An 18,153-nucleotide genomic window follows, 5' to 3' on the forward strand; every position below is an offset into this window, starting at 1 on the left:
ATGTATCACGTTTTAACAAGATACGTATCACGTTATAACGTGATAGCACTCGAATTTTTTTTTTCCTGCGTGATAGCAATGCGCTTCCGTAGTTTTTCTCTGCCTGCAGCTAAATATGATTTTAAAAAAACCCAGAATGGTGAGGACACGGAGCAGGACTTACCAGCTTCCCAGCATCGCTGCCTTTCCATGTGGTGATGGCGAGCTCCAGCAGGTCAATGTCCAGAACACACACGTAATCTGAGGGACACAAACACGCAGAAGGTGATCTTCTATCACTGTCCCTCATGCTAAGAGTCACATCATGTCTTTCAGCTTTTATCTTATTTCATCTAAACACAGGTTTATGTGCTGCTTCAATGTGTTTTACTTTAATAAAACGAGTGCAATCGTAGTTAATCTGCAGCTTGGCTAAGATTGGATCATCGCGAGGTCAATAATCCCAAACCCACCAGGAACGATTCAAGACAGAGAGAAACAGAAAAATCACTTCAGCTTGTTGCTGCTGCAGGTGCTTCAGGAAGATGCTGGACCGTGGGGTGTACTTACATTTGCAACATGCAGCTTTCCTCTTTAGCTCCACCTTTATTTAATAAGTAACAACTACACAGATGTAATATATTATTTTTTATGCGTGCGGTTAGATTTAATTCATTTCGAGTTCAACAAAAGCAGGTGATTTTTATGACATAAGAAACAAAAATTGAAGGAAAGAGTACTTTCTTTTTAACATGACTGAACTCAGATCGATTAAAGATTTTTTGTGTTGTAGTTTGGCTGCCATCCAGCAGAAGGCGCCACTGGCCATTCTTAAGCAGAGCCAGTTCATACAGAATTAAAGATGGCGGGACCGTACCAGAACAGGAAAGTGAAACGGTTCAAACAAAGTCTAGTGAGGAATGCAAGATGCACTTCATGCGGCTTTTGAAATATTAACATTCAATAACCTCCATGACAGAGCTGTTTCTATTCAGCAACCTAATGGGTTCCTGTTTTGTTATATTTTATAAATATGTCTAAATTTAATGTGAGAAAAGCATAATTTTCTGTTTATTCAGTCAGTAATTAATGCAGCTGACACAAATACGGTTAAAACATAGCGAGGTGCTTCTTAATAAAAGTGCCCTTTGTTATGGAAAGACACTAAAAACTTTTTAAGAAGGTGGCCGTTTATCAATTAATTATTAGCCAATCGATAGGATAAATCAACTTTAACTTATTAATTGATAACTTGCATCCCTAATTAGTACACAATCCTATCTTGACATAATCAATGGCCATTTGTGTAAAAGACATCCTGCATGTTTTACCTTTCCTCAAGTCCACTGTGTCAGTCTCACATTTGTCAGAGAGGTAGAGAGCAGAATCATCCAGGATGAATCTGATGACAACAAAATTGACTTTTAAAAAGATCTTACAGTCAAAAATATCACCAGATTGATCTCAATTTCAAGGATACGTTTTAATTAGTCCTCATAAAGCATTGCTATGGTAAATGCGGTGTTGGGTCAGAGGTCACCAGTACCTGAGGTGGAAGGTGGCGGTGTCTACAATGATGTTGCTGGACAGAGAGAATGACTCTGCTGTGAACAGGACTCTCAGGGGCAGATACAGAGGCCTTGGGAGTAAAACAACCAAAAGAGATGAATAAACATGTAATTTTGCAGTAAGTTCAATAAACACTCTTTAGGTTCGTGCCTGTAGTCCACAGCGCAGGAAGCGAGGTGTGTGTGGAGGATGGTGATGACAGCCGGTGCCGTGTAGCCCAAGATGGGGTCGTCGATGACGTCCAGGAAGTCAATCAGCTGGAAGTGAAGAAAAACAAATAGGAGGCCGATAAAGATTTTAAATGATTTTTACTGGGCAGTGAAACAAAAACACCAGCAGCTGCAGTTTTCTTAACATTGAGGTTAAGAAAACTGTCACGTTTAATCACATTTTACTTGTCAGGGTGTAACTTTATGTGCTTGTTATCTCTGGCAAGAAGGCTCTTATTTTTGGAAGGGACGGCTATTTGGTTCTAAAGAGCCTCCAGATGGAAAGCAGACTAATAATTACAGCGACAAGTATAATTACACTTGGATCACGTGTGTCCAAACTCTCTGGCTTTTCCATTGTTCCTTTCTGCCTCCAAGAAAATAAAACATCTCAAATTAACATTTTTTCAGCTTAGCCGTGTCCAGCTGTGATGAAGGGAATCTGTTTTTCCTGAAGCTGACACGCCTACAAGAGGAATGCACAGCCAATCACAAACGACAACATGAGTGACGTAACCTCAGGAAATAACAAAATTAGTTACCAGACGGAAATATGCACAAGGAAGGACACAAGGAGGAGGGAAAGGAAAAAAAGACAGAGGGAAGGCAGGAAGGACACAATAAAGGAACGAACGAAGGAAAGGAGTTAGGACACCAGAAAGGGAGGACACAAGGAACAGAGGTAGGACACAAGATTGAAAAGTAACAGAAGGCACAAGAAAGTAAGGGAAGAGGGAAAGGTAAGTGGAAGGAAAACAAGAGGCAAGGGTAGAAGAGGAAAGAGAGGGAGAAAATACAAAGAATGGAAGGAATCAAGGAAGTACAGAAGAAGGCAAAAAAGGAAGGAAGGGAGAGTAGAATGACACAAAAAAAATATGTGAGGGTAACAAAGAAAAGAGAAAGAAACAAAAGGAAAGAAGGAACAACATAAGGAAGGACGAGACCTATCACACAAGGAGAGAGAGATAAAGTACACAAGAATAGAAAGGATGGATGTGCAAAGGGAAGACAGGAAGAAAATAAAGAAGGCCCTGTGTGAAAGGGAAGGTGGGACACAAGGAAGAAAATAAAGAACACAATAAAAAGGGCATGAAGAAGGAAGGAACACAACTTCCAGATGGCGTAGGAACCACGATTTGTATTCAGATTTCAAAACAATTTTTTCCACGACATCAAAAATTGTTCAGTTTGCAAAAGTTTCATTGAATCAACTAAATATTAGGAGATACATAAACTGAATGGAAAAGGCCTTGTTTGATTTCCTCACCTGCTCGTGCCAGCTCTGGTTGCTCTGCGTCATGTAATGCCTCATGGTGGCACCTTGCAGCTGAAGAGCGACCAGGAACTCCTGCAAAAAGGCAAAATGTCTTCTTGAAGGCGATACTAGACTTCCTGTGGCAGCCTGAAGCTGGTGCAGAAGAGAGACGAACCTTAACCTTCCTCTGCAGGTCCAGCGTGACTTTGATGGCTGTAGACAACATCTGTGGCTCCCCTTCCCGTCCTCGAACGCTGCTCACTCCCAGCTCTGTGGGGTAGATGGTGGGGTCTAACTGTGTGGGTGGCGTGAAGCTGGGCATCTCCAACCTCTCTGGGATGGAGGTGTCTTTAACCACAGCTAGAAAGGTAAAGAATTATATATATTTCCAACGAGTCACAAAGGCAAATAAATAACAATAAGTCCAGATGACTGGTTTCTAACGAATGGGCAGAAAAATGGTTGGATGAATGGCTCTTTAGGATATCTGGACAGAGTTAAAACCCAAATAAATGGGTTTTTTAGACTTGATTATCTTTGTTCACACCTTGAAAATTATGCACCCAGAATTGTCCGGTCACAGTAGAAGCCCTTTGAATTATCGGTATTATCTAACAATGAAAATGTTTGCAGATGAGACCACAATGTGCACCTCGATGGTAGAGCTCCACTCGTTTGCTCTCCAGCGTCAGGAAGTTGAGGTTGGGATCATTTTGATGCTGCGCCACGCTGAAAATCTTCCCCCCTTCCAGGTCAAGCACAAGCTCTCCCTGAGTTTCATCCTCCTAACGTGAAAAAACAAACAAAAAACCCCCCAGAAGAACTACATGAACAAAGTGATGCTGCAACATGAATTTCAAACTGAACTTAACTTCAACTTCCACAGAGTTTTAAGACATTAAAAATGGTCATTAATGTAGAGGAAATACTACAGGAAAAAGACACGTTTTGTCTCGTTAGCAATCGATGTACATTATATGTTTATATAAAGTACAAACATTGAAGAGGAAGACTAAAACGTGGCTGCTGAATCACTTAAGCATACTTAAAAAGGGGAAAAATGTCTCTCCTTGTATCATCTGATGCAGTAAAACTCATCAGTGCCCTCCTCTGAATCCATCTTCCTCCTGGCTCACCTTCCTGTCAGTTCTGGCTTGCAGGCGACCTTTCCCAATAATCACAGTGAGGGAGAGGAGGCTGAGGTTGTGGCTGGGAAGAGGAACTGACTGCTGCATCCTTCCAGATGAATCGCTGGCCAAGTAAAACTGAGGCTCATCCTCTTCTGAGTCAGAGTCTGTGGCAGAGTGTGAAGCAAACGGTTTAATACAAAAACAATGCAAAAGCCAATAGTAGATATTTTGGCACCTCGGCTGTTATTGTTTGTCATAAATCTATGTCAGGATTAAATTTTTTCCATCAGAGCAGAGGAACTTGCCCAGTCTGAAGGCCGACTTGCACAGCTGGAACTCGTCGTAGGGACGGCGGCTCTGGTCGGGGCCCGGGGCCGAGGAGAGAGGAGGGGGAGGCGGCTCCCACAGCAACAGGTCATTATTGATCCTATTGGAATAAAAGGCGAGGATGGTGGAGAACTCAGATCACTCCACAAAATGACATGACTCCAGCAAACAAGACAACAATCAGCTTTAAAGGCAACTAAACTTTCACTATAAAACTGAACAAAAACGTAATTCACACTTTGCTTCCAGAAGACAGATCTACTTGTAATTATTTTAAAGTAGTGTCGATCAATGGTACTTAAATATCAAAGTTTTTCTTTGTTTTTGACTGATTTTTCATGTTTTCTGACTCACTTTCTTCTTATTGAAACTGTGCTGAAAGTGGAAAAATGGAAGAAAAACAAATGAGTGTCAGGCTTAATGTGAGGCACATTTTATTTAGGTGCATCAAAGTAAAGGGGGCTGAATTCAAAAGCATGTCACACTTTTACATTTATTTTAAGCTATTCTTAATTTTTTCCCTTTCATAATTATATGCTTCTTTGTTTTGGTCTAACACAAAAAAATTCAATAAATCCAGTGACGTTTGTGGTTGTGATGCCACCAAATGTTTTGAGAGGAATCACCTTGTTGGTGGCAAAACTTTGTCAAACTGTTACCTTTGGTTTTTTGCTTTAGATCCAACTAACAAAATTATTACTATTGCCTCTTTGTAATTTTATTTTTACTAGCATCACTTTTGTTACTAGTCACATTCTGTTTTTTGCCAAATTGTTTTTCATATGAAAATAATAGAGCGCCAACAATCCTGAAACTTTTAAATGCATCCCTCCTCCAATAATAATGAATCAAAAAGCTGAATTCACTCATTGACATGTCAATCAGCTCTGCACAGGAGATATTTATTAAATCAGGTGTGTTGGCTAAAAGTAGAGTTATTTGAAAAATTTCTTGAAAAATGTCAAAATAAATAAAAATCAACCTAAGTAAAATAATAAAAAAAAAAACACTCAAAATTTTAATACTTTTAGAAAACCTGAACAGTCTTACAAGAAAGTTTGGTTGCTTGGAAATAAAACATGAAGAAATGAAGTTTGGTGCAAGACTTTTGCACAATCCTCTAGAAAAAATAAAAGCTACAGAAGGAATATTTGAATCCAAGATGAAGGCGGTTGAATGAAACCTGTTGTAGATGCTCTGGAAAGCCTGTTTGCTGGGCAGGAGGATGTACGCCAGCGGGAAGCTGATGTCCACCGCGCACTGACACTGAGCCACACACTGTTCCTGAAACTGGAGCATTTCCTCCGGGTCGGCCGGAATCACCATCTAATTCAAGCGAAGCACATCGAGTTGGCAACAAGAAGGCTGACGTGTTGGTATTTCTCAGTTTTGAGTGTTAGCACACCTCCTCCGTCTCAAACATGGTGCGGTTAGAAGAAAACGGCGAGCTGGGTTTCTCATTGAATTCACAGTGGCTTTCGAAGAAGGTGGCCCCGAGATCCTTCATGAGGCCCAGGTTCATCCCACTCAGACCTGCTGCTGGGCCCTGAGCCTCACCGCCGCGCACACGCACCGATATCCTGTTGATGGAAACGTTCTCAGCGTGGGTGTGCTCAAAAATCAATTCAAATTACTGAAAAATATTATCCACTTGTGTACTAATAAAAGTGCTTAAACGAAACAGCTCTGAAAGAGGTGAGAGTGTTTTTCTACCGTCCTGCATTTTGGCCATTATAGTAGTTGCTATCGCCACGGAGTCTAACCTTGGCAAAGAGTCGCGGTTTTTCTTCACTCTGATGCAGGGGAAAGAGCCTCCCTCCCAGCCCTCATATGATCCTGGTGAAACACATCAAGGCAAATATGTGATGAAGTATTTACAGAACAAAGTGACAAACGTCTAATTTAAAGGACACTCTGTAAAGTGAAGGATGTGCCAGAAACAAGGAAGTCAAGGTTAGAAATCAAACCACAAATACAGCACTACATTAAGCTTTACAACATGGTCTATTATCTTTTCTAAACACAGATATTGTATTTTATTTTTATACTCAGACAGAACAAATGATCTGTGTAAACCACGTCTCACTCTGACTCCCTTTAAATTGAATCTACAAATCACAACCAGTGATACTAGCGCCTCCTGGTGGGTTAACCTGCTGCAGGAAAGCACCTGCCGGCGTCATCACCCAGTTCATTAGTGTGTGTGTATTTAATTAGAATCAACCATCTGAGAGGAAATCTCGTTTTAGGGTGTAAAATCTGTCAAAATGCATAACTGAACACTAAGTAAAGAAATAATTGAATAATTTGCATGAAACTTAATGGTCAACAACATCACTTTCAAATATTAAATATGGGTGATAAAGGTATTAAATTACACCAAACTGTTGGTTTATAAAGCAGATTTCTGCTCCACTGAAACACAGAGCTTATTTTCTATATTCCTGTTTAAATTATGCATTTGAGAAATAACTACAAAAGAGGATGCTTTATCAACATAATTGTCCACAATCTATACATATTAATGTATTTTTGACTAATTGATGTACGAGGAAAAAAAATTGCATTCAAGAGGAATGATGTTAAATTTTGTCAAATATCAATCCTTTTCATATATAAGTAATTTCTAAAGCACCAGTACATTACTTTGTCCATGTCATCTCTTAATTTTCATCAGTTCAAGTAGCTCTAAGCGCTTGGCATGCTGAGGGGAGTGCAGCTTGAGTGCAGACAGAAGGTCTGCATGGTGCAGCACTGACCCATATGATTGGGTCAGTGCTGCAACATTCAAGTCATGCTTTTGTCCTGTAAGACAAATAATTTTACTTTAAGTATTTGTTTGAAATATATGAAATTTATGCAACACCTGTACAAAGGCCCTTCTGAGGTGAAGCAGAAACAATATGCTGGTAAAGACTAGAGGAACACTGGTATAATAGTGCCAAAAAACCCAACTAGACCCCTCTTTGTGGCTCTGTGCGCCCTCACCATGCATGTCTGTGAAAGAGGCCTCCAACAGCTGGGTGAGACAGGGGCCCCACTGTTGCCCAGGGGCCGGCTGCTGGGTCTGCAGGTCCGGGGCCTCCTGGTGCTTCAGCTCCAGCTCCGTCAGCTCCAGCACCAACGTCTCCTCCCTCACTGCCCTCTGGGATGGCGGCCGACGCAGCGGCGGAGGCCGCAGGTCTGGGATGGGGAAGCGAAGTCTGAGCACGGCGTTGGGGGACAGGAGGGTGAAGGACGAGCAAAGTTCGACGCTCTGGGTCTGAGAAAAAAGAAAAGAGACCGTTCTTGGACTCATTTCCAGAATAAAAGCTGAACTTGATTTATAGAGTAGATTCGGTCACGATCAACCCTGTAATCACAGCCGACCACCGCTTTATTACGGAGCCGGGAGGCTGAAAGGTTGATATTAGGATGATCGGAGAACTACTGATTCCCTCTGAACCCAGATGGCTTTTTAATGTTTGCGTCAGCACAAGTTTGATCAGTCAGACGTGGCAGAATGATGTTTTCAAACAAAGATTTTAATAGTTTTGGTTTCTCTGTGTGGCGATGACATAAAAGTTCATGACTCTGGACAACCACACTGACTCACTTTAAACAAAATTACGAGAGGTGAGCTTTAAACATGCCTTTCTGCCCAGTCAGCAGTCCAACAATGATACTTTGTGGTCTTGATTGCCGACAGTTAACAGAAGGAAATAAGCACATGCAGAAATGCTGATTTATATTTCGAGTTCTCCGAGTTCCTTTAGTGTTTTCTGGCTTGGGTCTCAATTTTTTAGGGTTTCTGGACTGCATTACATTAAAACGCAGTGCAGTGTTGGCGGTTCCACCTGTATGAGTCCTGGTCCACAGTTCTGGCTCGGACAGTGGCTGAAGGCTCTGCTGAGGTTCCCCAGGCGGCTGAGGATGTCCAGGTCCAGCTCTGCGCTCAGCTCCGCCAGCTCTACCCGTACCACGCTGTCCCGCCGCAGCACACGCTGCTTACCCTGCAAACACACAGAATAATACATTTAATTATATGCAGCAACGTTCTGATAGCAGCCATTAAGTTTTATCCTCCAGCACAAACGAAACTCAAAGTAAAGCCAAGTTTGTGTGTCAGATGACTCCTGAAACGCTACTGCTGATGGTTATTAGTAAAACACAATCTTTCTGGATCAACATCTGCAAATGCTTGTAAGAAGAAGTTCATTTTTTACGGTTTGTTGTTTCCCCAAACAAAATATGATCAACTGGAACTTCACTTGGTAGCAGGGAGTGATTTTTGTTGAGGTGTTCAATAAATACAAAAACAATTACAGCTAAAAATCCACAACTTGATCTAATTACTTAAATCTGAAAATCAATCATTGCTCCAAGACTCCAGTGCCTCTCATAAAATCCACAGAGATTATAATGTGGAAACTTTTTAACACATTTGGATCCGTAACCTTATAAAACCTCCAAATACTTTCATATTAGTGCTAGAATGGCCACATATAGAGCAAAAATAGACTTTATTTCAACAGAGAAAAAGGAACAGACTACTGAAGAAAACTGCACTTTGATGAATTAAGTCTTTTATTTAATTTATATAAAAAGATTCCATAAGGTTAGCAGCATAATTTCTGTAAATCAATGTGCTTGGTAAAATAAGATGCAGGATGTAGAGTAACACCACCTCACGTTCTGATGCCAATGAGGCTTAAATGAAGAATAAAGCAAAGCTTTTTAATATGAAAACCAGCAGTACGAGTCACATTTACAGAAATAATTGTGTTGAGAACATATTTTACATATAGGAGGCATAAGATAACTCGTTAAATTGGGTGATAAAGACAACAGAAAGCGAGGCAGTGGGCTCAAAGAGAGTTTCTTATCGAGGCTCTGGTGTGACGTCTAGTGCAGCTACTGTACTTTTCCAGTTATTGTGAAAAAAATGTTTCAAACAAATATTCTCAGTTTGTTGAGTTGGAGCGATTCTCACAAGCTCAGTTTCTAATGAAATGTGAACATGGCAGAGGATTTTCTGTCTCTATAAGTGTCAAAAAAAGTCTGAGTGTGTTTACGAAAAGGATTACATTCACCTGTTAGACCTGAAGATGTAAATAAAACATTTTTTAAACAGTTTAATGTGTTGAAACATGGTTCGTACTTTTCGCAGGTGTTTCTCAGTGAGGCTGTAGTGTAGCTGGGCACAGGGTCTGGCTGTGGCTCCGACTGTAAACAGTCCAGCTTTCTGGAACTGAAGTAACTGCAAAGTGGAAAAAAAGAAAACCATAAAAATACAAAGTTTTATTGGCTTGAGATGCTAAATTCATATAATTTTACAGATGAGCTTACTTGACCAACATACAAGTCTCATGATTTATTGCAAAATAGCCTTACATTAGAAAACAATGTAAAGAGAAAGACAATTATTTTAATTTTACATGAAGTCAGGATTCGAGGCTTCCCAAACTTTGAGTTCACAATGAACTTACAGGACATATTTCCTTCAGTAGCAGAATCTTCTAGGAAGGATTGATCAATGGATGAAACAGCTGGGTAACATTTACACAACCAGACAAGTAATAAAGTCTGTAGATACAAACAGTTATAAAACTTAACTTCCCTTTCTCTTCAACATTAATACTTAAAAAATACTCCAGATTTTTCTAGACTGCAGAAAAACAATTATTTGCAAAGTAGCTTGTCGCTGATAATGAAACTGTTTATACCAAAGACAGTGTGACCGATAATGACAAACTTTTCACATTCACAAACAGTAATAATTCTTTTAAAAACGTGTTGTTTTGTACCTCACAGTACTGAGGTTTTCCATCCTGCCAGAGGCACTCCAACAGTTCCAGTCTGCTGAAAGAAAGGTCCGAAGTCACGGCCCGACAGCGGCGTCTCCCGCTGCGCGTCTCACATGTCACCTGCACTGCTGCCCCCGTCAACCTACCAGAGAAAACCTCACAGTGAATCGGTTTAATGAAGAAACACACCGAGGGCTGTAACTCAAGTGAGTGAAACTTGTAACATATTTACTCCATAAGCATATCTACTCCTAAATGTTTTTCACTACAATTTACTAAGAAAACATCCATCTACCTAAAACCCTTATTGTAACAGCAACTATCCTTACTAAAATCTGTTTTATAAAGTTCAACCTCTTTTATACCTGAGATTGGAGAGTGGACAGGCTGCGGCGAAGCATTCTCTCAGATGGTTGAAGTTTTTATTGGCCAACATGTTCTCCTTGAATGAAAGCAGCCCTCGGAAGAACACTTGAGACACCTGAGCTAATGACGAGGCTCCATCAGAAGGCGGGTCCTCCTGCAGCATGGTCAGAGTGAGCCCACCGAGGGTCAGGCGCAGCAAGGCTTCGGGTTTCAGCTGCTCTGCCTGGCCACTGTGTGAGCGCCCTGCAGTTAAAAACATAAATAATAAGCTGTGTTTCGTAGTTAATACTGAAAACAAAGGTGCAGCCAGTGTTTTATTTAATCTAGACTGTTTGCTACTCAAATAGCTGACTTTACCTCTGATCCTGCTGGTATGTGGCAGGCTGGATAAGCATCCTGCTACAGGATATCTTCTAGGACAGCTTGCCAAGCCCTGGCATGAAAGAAATTAAAAGAAAGTACAGAATTTACTTTGCTGTGCTGCTAAAAAAAAATACGTGTTCAATAAGTATTCATCCTGGATACAAATGGGCTCATCCTGGTCCTCTGCTACATGTTTAAACACACATGTACACAGACGGAGGCTGTACCTGTGCTGTCAGAGCTGCCGGGTGCGTCAGGCTGCTAAGACTGTGTGTGGAGGACTCCATGTCGCTGTCCGACAGCTCGCTGCCAGAGCGAGTGGACGTAACACTGCTGCTCATCCCTGCAGGGCCCATGGAGTAAAACATTTCTGGACAAACACAAGGTCAAAAGTTAAATGCTGCGGTGCTTAACTTTACTGCAGTGTACTGTTTCACGTGTTCTTCTCATCTTTTGTAGATCTTATGTCAGACGGGATCCATTTAGTTCATCTATTGGTTCTACTAGTCTGGCACTAATCAAGCCTGGGTGATGCTAATAAAACTTATTTCTGCTTTCAAACTTTTTTTTTCCATCACCGTTAAATCATGATTTAATAAGACTGGAGATTACTTTTTTAAACATTGGGGTGGACCGAGTCTGGTAGCAATTTCCCCAATAACTGAAATCATAATTCAAAAACAGCTTTTTTTATTTTCTCATATTATTTTTAATCATAAAACTTGTTTGATGCTCTGAAACGTTGAAGACAACCCCCCCTCCTAAAAACAGAAAAAATTCAGAAAAACTGGATAAATGACTGCAATAATACCTACAAATACAATATTTTACATTCTTCAAATAAATTATTTGGAAAGTGCAATTTTTATTTTTATTTGACCAAAAAACAACACAGGAAATAATGACAAAAACTAGCAAAAAAAGGGTCTTATTTACGCTTTTCTCCAATCTTTTGTTTTCAAGATGAAAAATAATCTATCTTTGTAACAATCATCCATTAGAATGAATCCTGCCATAGTTTAATGACACATAAAATGTCTAAATCTGAGCTGGATTTAGACCTTTATCAGCACCACAGGTGAACCTCTGGTCGTTGTACCTCCGTTCTCCAGGCTGGTGACGTAGGGCTCCAGGTGGGGCTCGTTCTCCCACTCCCTGTCTTTAGGACTGGATCCCAGCTGCTTGCTGAGATCCTCCTCGATCAGTCGCAGGTCCTCTGAGTCTAACGGGCGACTGTTCACGCCACCACACTTCTGCTCCGGCTCTGAGGGTAAAACAAAACAAAATCACTGTTAGTAATAGAACAGACAGACAAAACATAGAAACTGCATAAAAAATACCATCTATGAGCCAATTAATAAATCTTATTGATGCCATCTTGACTCAAAAACAAATGTCAGATCTAAGCATTTTACAAGATACACAGATCCAGTTTACAAGCTCAAATTTTCACATAATCCGTGATTATAATAATGAACTATTTACATTTTCAGAGAAAATCTCAGTGCTATAAAAGCACAGAAACAGAAACACAAAAATAAATTTTCAACTGAAGAGCATCGGAAGAGTGTTCTTCAGCAGCTACAATGAGCACAGAAATAGAGTTAGAAATGAATGGTCCAGTCAAAGTATGGACCAAAATCTAGACTTGAAACTGAATGCTAGTATATGCTCTCCACCCAGTCTGACTGAGATTGAGCTACTTTACAAAGAAGCATCCAAAAATATATTATCTAGATGTGCAAAGGTGGCAGCAACGTGGCCCAAAACACAATAAACATGCTCAGATACAAACGTAACCCACAGTTCTTAGATTTGTAAAAACTTTTATTTATCAACCTCAACAATGTGAATGACTTTGCACAGACAACGAGGTCTGTGGTTGCAAAGTTCAAGAGGCATGAATAGGTTTGTAAGTCACTGTATCTCAACCATTTACATGAACAACACACTCATAAGCAAGCTAATAAAGTCATGGTAATCAGAAACAAAGATCTAAACTATTCTTTCAGATGTCAAAAAAGCAGATATTATACTGTACCAATGTCGATGCACAGGGCTGCCAGGAGGTCTGCTAGAAGGGTAATTTGATCCGGAGACAGTAGCAGGTGAACACATCCCCCCCTCCCATCCAACTCCAACTGGTGAGCAGAGAGGAGAACGGAGGCATCGATATGAGAGGGCATCCGTTTTCTGCAACTCGGCAGATTTATAAGACAGAAACACACACCTTTGGTCCAGGCAGCATGTCATTCTGTTTGATCTTCACTGTGGTTTCAATAGAGCCAGAGCAGCGCCCTATGAGCAGCGGCTGAGACGGGGGGCAGGCGCTGCTTTTCAAGGGTTTGGCTTCTTCCTCTTTCTCCTCATCCTCCTCCTCCTCATCTCCTTCACTGGGTGTGGCTGAGTTTAGATGCACCTCCCCAAGAGGACCCTGGGAGACAAAACAATCATTTTTGTTCCGGTTCAGAATTGTTTACCTCTCATAAAACATGGCTTTACTGTAACAGGAAATAGACACAACCCCCCTGAGACTCTGCAAGGATAAGAAGGTGTAGGAAGTGGATGGATGGATACATCCAAAACTTGCAGGACCTTAGCTGCATCCTTTACCTGAACAGCACCGATGATGTCGTACAACAGCTGAACCTCCGTCAGCTGGAGGATCTTGTGCAGAAAGGCGGGCGGCTGGTGGATGTCGACAGGCACGGCAGTCTGGCTGGAAGGATCTTTCACGGCTTCATCAAAGTACTCCAAGCTGGAAACACACACACACACACACACACACACACGCACACACTCAGAGATCTCTTATAACTCAGACATTGAAGTATAAACTGAAGTAATAAGATCTGGAGTGTGACAGATTGACTTAAACTGAGAAAATAACTGATGAATTAATCCTCTGTTTTTCATTGGTCATAGAAAGGAAAGTTACATAAAAGATGCAGCAATCAAGCTTTTCCTCACAGATTATTATACATTCGTAGACTGAAAACAGAGGGAGATCTTAGGTTTAATTTACAGGAATGAGTAGAAAAAAGAAAACTATTTTTTAGAGTATATCTTCTGGAGGAAAATTAGACTATTTTGATCTCTGGCTAAGTGAAACAAATTTAGTTATCATTAGGATGCAAGAAATATGACAATTATGCAATACTGATGCCATTTATAAAAACTGTGGTGACCCAAAATATAATTATAACTCATATTTTTCTGCCTCGTTTCATTCTTTACCTTAACACATTTATCTAAATCTCTCCATGAGTTTTACCATCTTAAACACTAAAAACACACCTGGTGTGGCATTCAGAGCATCCGAGTCCATCTAACTGGCAAAATGTGTAGTTTATATGCAGAGGTTGAATTAATCACATTTCAAATGAAGCATCTAAGGACACTGACGAATGAAATTGGATACATTGTGAAGCTCTAGTTATTACACTCGGTGTATCCATTACATAGACTTGGGCTTTTGCACCTCTAAATAAAACTTAATTTCACAGAGGAAGAGATTTTCCCCTTTTTTTAAACTGCAATTGCAAATAAAACATTTAGATAATAAAAACACAACTCTAAAAAAGTTTTTTTTATACTAAACCAATTTGACAATGTCAACCTTAATAATCATAAAAAATAAAAAATAAGTGGAACAAGGAGCCATGTATGTTCTATCCAGCTGAAATCTAACAATCGATCTGAGTGCAGAGGAAACTTTATGTCTGGATCTGGAGCGCAGATCCAGATCCAGATCTGCAGAAGCTGCTGCAGATCAATCTACTGCTGCAGATCAATCTACTGCAGTCTAGGTTTCCTGCATCACCGGAGCTCTGTTTCACACGTTAATGAATTCCAGCATGTTGCATTGCTGCAAACATGACAGGAGAGTCACTGACCGCACATGGACACAACTCATCTGAGCAGCTCTGTCAACACACCAGCATAACAGGAAGGGTTCATCTGAGGCAGGGAACACGGGTCGGAAAAGCAAAAGCTTGGCTGCTTCAGGCTGAGCGTATTTATAATAAACATGTTGTAACTCATAATGCTGCAATTATGATGTTACACTTTTGAAAACTAGATTTTCTCTCCTCTGACATTGCAGAACTTAAAAACTAAATGAAAACTTACATGAACTGTAAAACTCTTTCTTGTCATCTCTATAAAACGCCAGTAGCATAAAAAATAAAATAAAGCATGTAGAAAGTATTAACTTTTACGTTAATACACTTTTCAAATTAACTCAAAAAGACTGACCGCTGCACTTAACATGATTACATACACTGCAGTAAAACACAGCCATCGCCTCCGTTCTGCTGACTATGACCCCATCACACTCATTTATTAAATGTCCAAGACACCTTTAGTGTAGCGGAGGGGAATAAACCTGTCAATCCTGACCCAGTTTGAAATGAGCTTCACCCTAAAAGCTCTTTGGTGAAAAACATTCATGATCATATCAGAGGAAGGGCCTGCTGAGGAGCAGAGAAGATGAAATTCAATTTCAGGTCTCCATTTTGCTTCCTTTCATCACTGGCAGCAGCACAAGTGCTGATGTAAGAGTTTCTTAACAAACACTGATAACAAAAGCAGAGATTTCAGTTTTAATCTGAACTGTGAGGAATACGGTTTTTTTTTTTTATATGGAGCTTTCCATCTAATAAGGACTGCAGATTGCATTTGAGTTGCTGTGATAGAGATCAATTTGTTCTCAAAGGTATGTGTAGAAACCAGTGAATTATTAAAAACAAAGTATTTATAATGTTGGGGTGAACTTATATTTGGCTCTGGTCAGAAAAAAATTTAGGTTCAGAAGTAAGAAAAATGTCTAGTGTTTAAATAAACTTTCATCAATAAAACCAAAACATCACTTTATGTCACAAATACTTTGATCTATGATGAAAGGCAGCAGTGAGTGTTTACATTTAATGAAGGGAAGTTGCATCTGTGCACAATCCTGATCAGACTCTTTTAGTATATATAAATTTATATCTTATAGCATTTTCACAACATTGTCAAATAGCATCTAACTTAACAAAACAAGTAAAAAAATACAATTTTGTCTTTATATTTTATATTGTTAACAGAAAATCTTAAATAAATCAGCAGCTTACCGTTGTATGTGCACTTCTAAGGCAACTCCTGTTTTCAGGTCCAGGGGCTGGTGCTCAATGCGGACAATGGTGTCTATAAATGTGACTTTGATGCGGCGGAGAACTGCAAATGCAATTCATTAAAGAGATTAAAAGAATAAAGAACATCAGCTTATAGTTTTGAAACTATAGTTTTTACTTTAAGATGTGACAAATTTGTTTTAGTGCATCACATGTGAAGATGAGGATAATCATTTCCACTATCAAACTCTCCATGATTTATGAATGATCGTTCTGTAAAGGCCCAGAAGATCTGCTCACCTGTCTCGATAGTTTGTGCAAACATCTCAAGTCCCTCCAGCGGGGCAGGCGGCTCCTCGGACGCCTCTGGAGGGTCCTTTAGGCACTCCTGAGCCAGCTGCATGCTGGAGGTCATGCTGGACGACCATCCCTGTGACTCCCAGTTTCCGCCTTTAGATGAACAAGACGGCATGATTACAGTAATCCTGATGTTACAGAGCGTTAACTACAGATCAGCAGCTTCCCTTCCTGCGTAGTTGTGCTTTGAGACGTTATATAGGAAATGCTGCTGGTTCCCTATGAGGAACAAACGTAACTAAAAGTGAAATTGTCAAAATGTCTGGATACTTCAGCAGCCCAGTGAGAAAAAAACTGGTCTACTTAGATTTTTTGTTAGATGCAAAATACAAATCTGATGAATTATGAAGATAAATAAGAAAAATAAAATAAAATCTTACACATGATTCAATACAATTTACTTAAAAAAAAAAATCATAGTTCATCGTACTCCCATCAATTATGGTTCTGTTCCCCTTGAGTCAACTGACTTATGGAGATATGACAGATTATGACACCAAAAATAATTATGAGCGATCTTCTGCAACTACATCTCATTTATTACATACAGACATTTATTACAGCATGGACTATATAAAATTACTTTCAATCATAAGCTTTCAAAAACACTATATGTCCGCTGTCAGGCGGCTGCTTCTCTGGTTCAAGATAACCAAAACTACAAAATGGAAAAGAGGGGAAAGGAGCATTGATTGCCTCTTAGTTTTATCTTTATGACTTGAATAAAAGGTTAATTCTGTTCAAATCAAGTCACTGACAGACAATATGCAATATGCAGACAATAACTCAGTTCACACACCTCATTTAAATGAAGCATCAGCTGATGATAAATCAGACGCAGCACTAGTGACAGTGTATACAGCCTTCGTAATAAAATAGTTGATGCAACTGCAACAAGAATGCCAGGCACGGCTGCAGTCTGCATATTAAAGTCGGTCATCACTCTATGAAACAGGACGCATTCTGGACTGTAAATTTACTCATGGATATATAATGAGACATTAAATGTGGACTGCTCTGGCGAACTGTTGCTCCTGCAGCCTCAACAAGCCAGAAAACACTGACTTCCTTTCAAATGCCTTCTCTCTTTCTCAGGTTCATATGTGAGGCTTTTCTAACACAAACAGTGATAGAAATGTTTCACAGTTCAACTGAATTCAACTTGGAAGATTAATGATTACATAAATATTACATAAATGAAGGTAATCAGCTGATGATCAGCTGGCTGAAGAAGGGCTATGACACTTTTCTCATGGCTTAAAAAGAGATTCAGGTGTGTGGAAATATTTCTTCTATATATAAAAAAACAGAAATACATGGTAGAGAAACTGAAAAACTACCGCCCATCATTCATGGATGGCATTAGAATTGCTGTAATGATCAGTATATTATTTTAGCTGCTGTTGGTGTAATTGTTATTCTCCTGCATCGCATAAAACCAGTTGGATCATGTCCACCTGAAAGGAAACCTGAGGATTAAACTTACTGGTTCGGTACTTGGGTCGACATGTTATCTGAAGACCAGAAACTTCTAAGGTGCAATGATCAGTCAGCAGAGCCTGCCAGGGGATGGTCACCTGTATGCTTCCCACAAAGCCGTCCACTATCTCCAGGGGAGCCCCGAGAGACTCCAGCAGCTCATTGACCGCCTGTAAGAAAGTCAAATAAAGAGGAACAACAAACAAGGATGTGTTTAGG

General features: G+C 40.0%; 1 protein-coding gene across 1 annotated transcript in view; it reads right to left on the reverse strand.

The window, feature by feature from the left end:
- Positions 1-18,153, reverse strand: part of atg2a (autophagy related 2A) — a 30,249-nt gene that overhangs the window by 11,271 nt on the left and 825 nt on the right. Inside the window, exons 2-27 of the mRNA XM_008420453.2 lie at positions 17,942-18,104; positions 16,399-16,548; positions 16,099-16,201; positions 13,598-13,742; positions 13,215-13,418; positions 13,026-13,125; positions 12,084-12,248; positions 11,212-11,354; positions 10,979-11,054; positions 10,621-10,864; positions 10,256-10,397; positions 9,610-9,708; positions 8,306-8,461; positions 7,458-7,731; positions 6,233-6,305; positions 5,875-6,049; positions 5,653-5,795; positions 4,448-4,569; positions 4,149-4,306; positions 3,665-3,797; positions 3,188-3,372; positions 3,025-3,105; positions 1,699-1,805; positions 1,526-1,618; positions 1,311-1,381; positions 164-240 (exon numbers count right to left, since the gene is read on the reverse strand). Of these exons, the coding sequence (XP_008418675.1) occupies positions 164-240; positions 1,311-1,381; positions 1,526-1,618; positions 1,699-1,805; positions 3,025-3,105; positions 3,188-3,372; positions 3,665-3,797; positions 4,149-4,306; positions 4,448-4,569; positions 5,653-5,795; positions 5,875-6,049; positions 6,233-6,305; positions 7,458-7,731; positions 8,306-8,461; positions 9,610-9,708; positions 10,256-10,397; positions 10,621-10,864; positions 10,979-11,054; positions 11,212-11,354; positions 12,084-12,248; positions 13,026-13,125; positions 13,215-13,418; positions 13,598-13,742; positions 16,099-16,201; positions 16,399-16,548; positions 17,942-18,104 (3,582 nt within the window). The remainder of the gene's footprint in view (positions 1-163; positions 241-1,310; positions 1,382-1,525; positions 1,619-1,698; positions 1,806-3,024; positions 3,106-3,187; positions 3,373-3,664; positions 3,798-4,148; positions 4,307-4,447; positions 4,570-5,652; positions 5,796-5,874; positions 6,050-6,232; positions 6,306-7,457; positions 7,732-8,305; positions 8,462-9,609; positions 9,709-10,255; positions 10,398-10,620; positions 10,865-10,978; positions 11,055-11,211; positions 11,355-12,083; positions 12,249-13,025; positions 13,126-13,214; positions 13,419-13,597; positions 13,743-16,098; positions 16,202-16,398; positions 16,549-17,941; positions 18,105-18,153) is intronic.

Source organism: Poecilia reticulata, linkage group LG10 (assembly GCF_000633615.1).
Source record: "Poecilia reticulata strain Guanapo linkage group LG10, Guppy_female_1.0+MT, whole genome shotgun sequence".
NCBI lineage: Eukaryota > Metazoa > Chordata > Actinopteri > Cyprinodontiformes > Poeciliidae > Poecilia > Poecilia reticulata.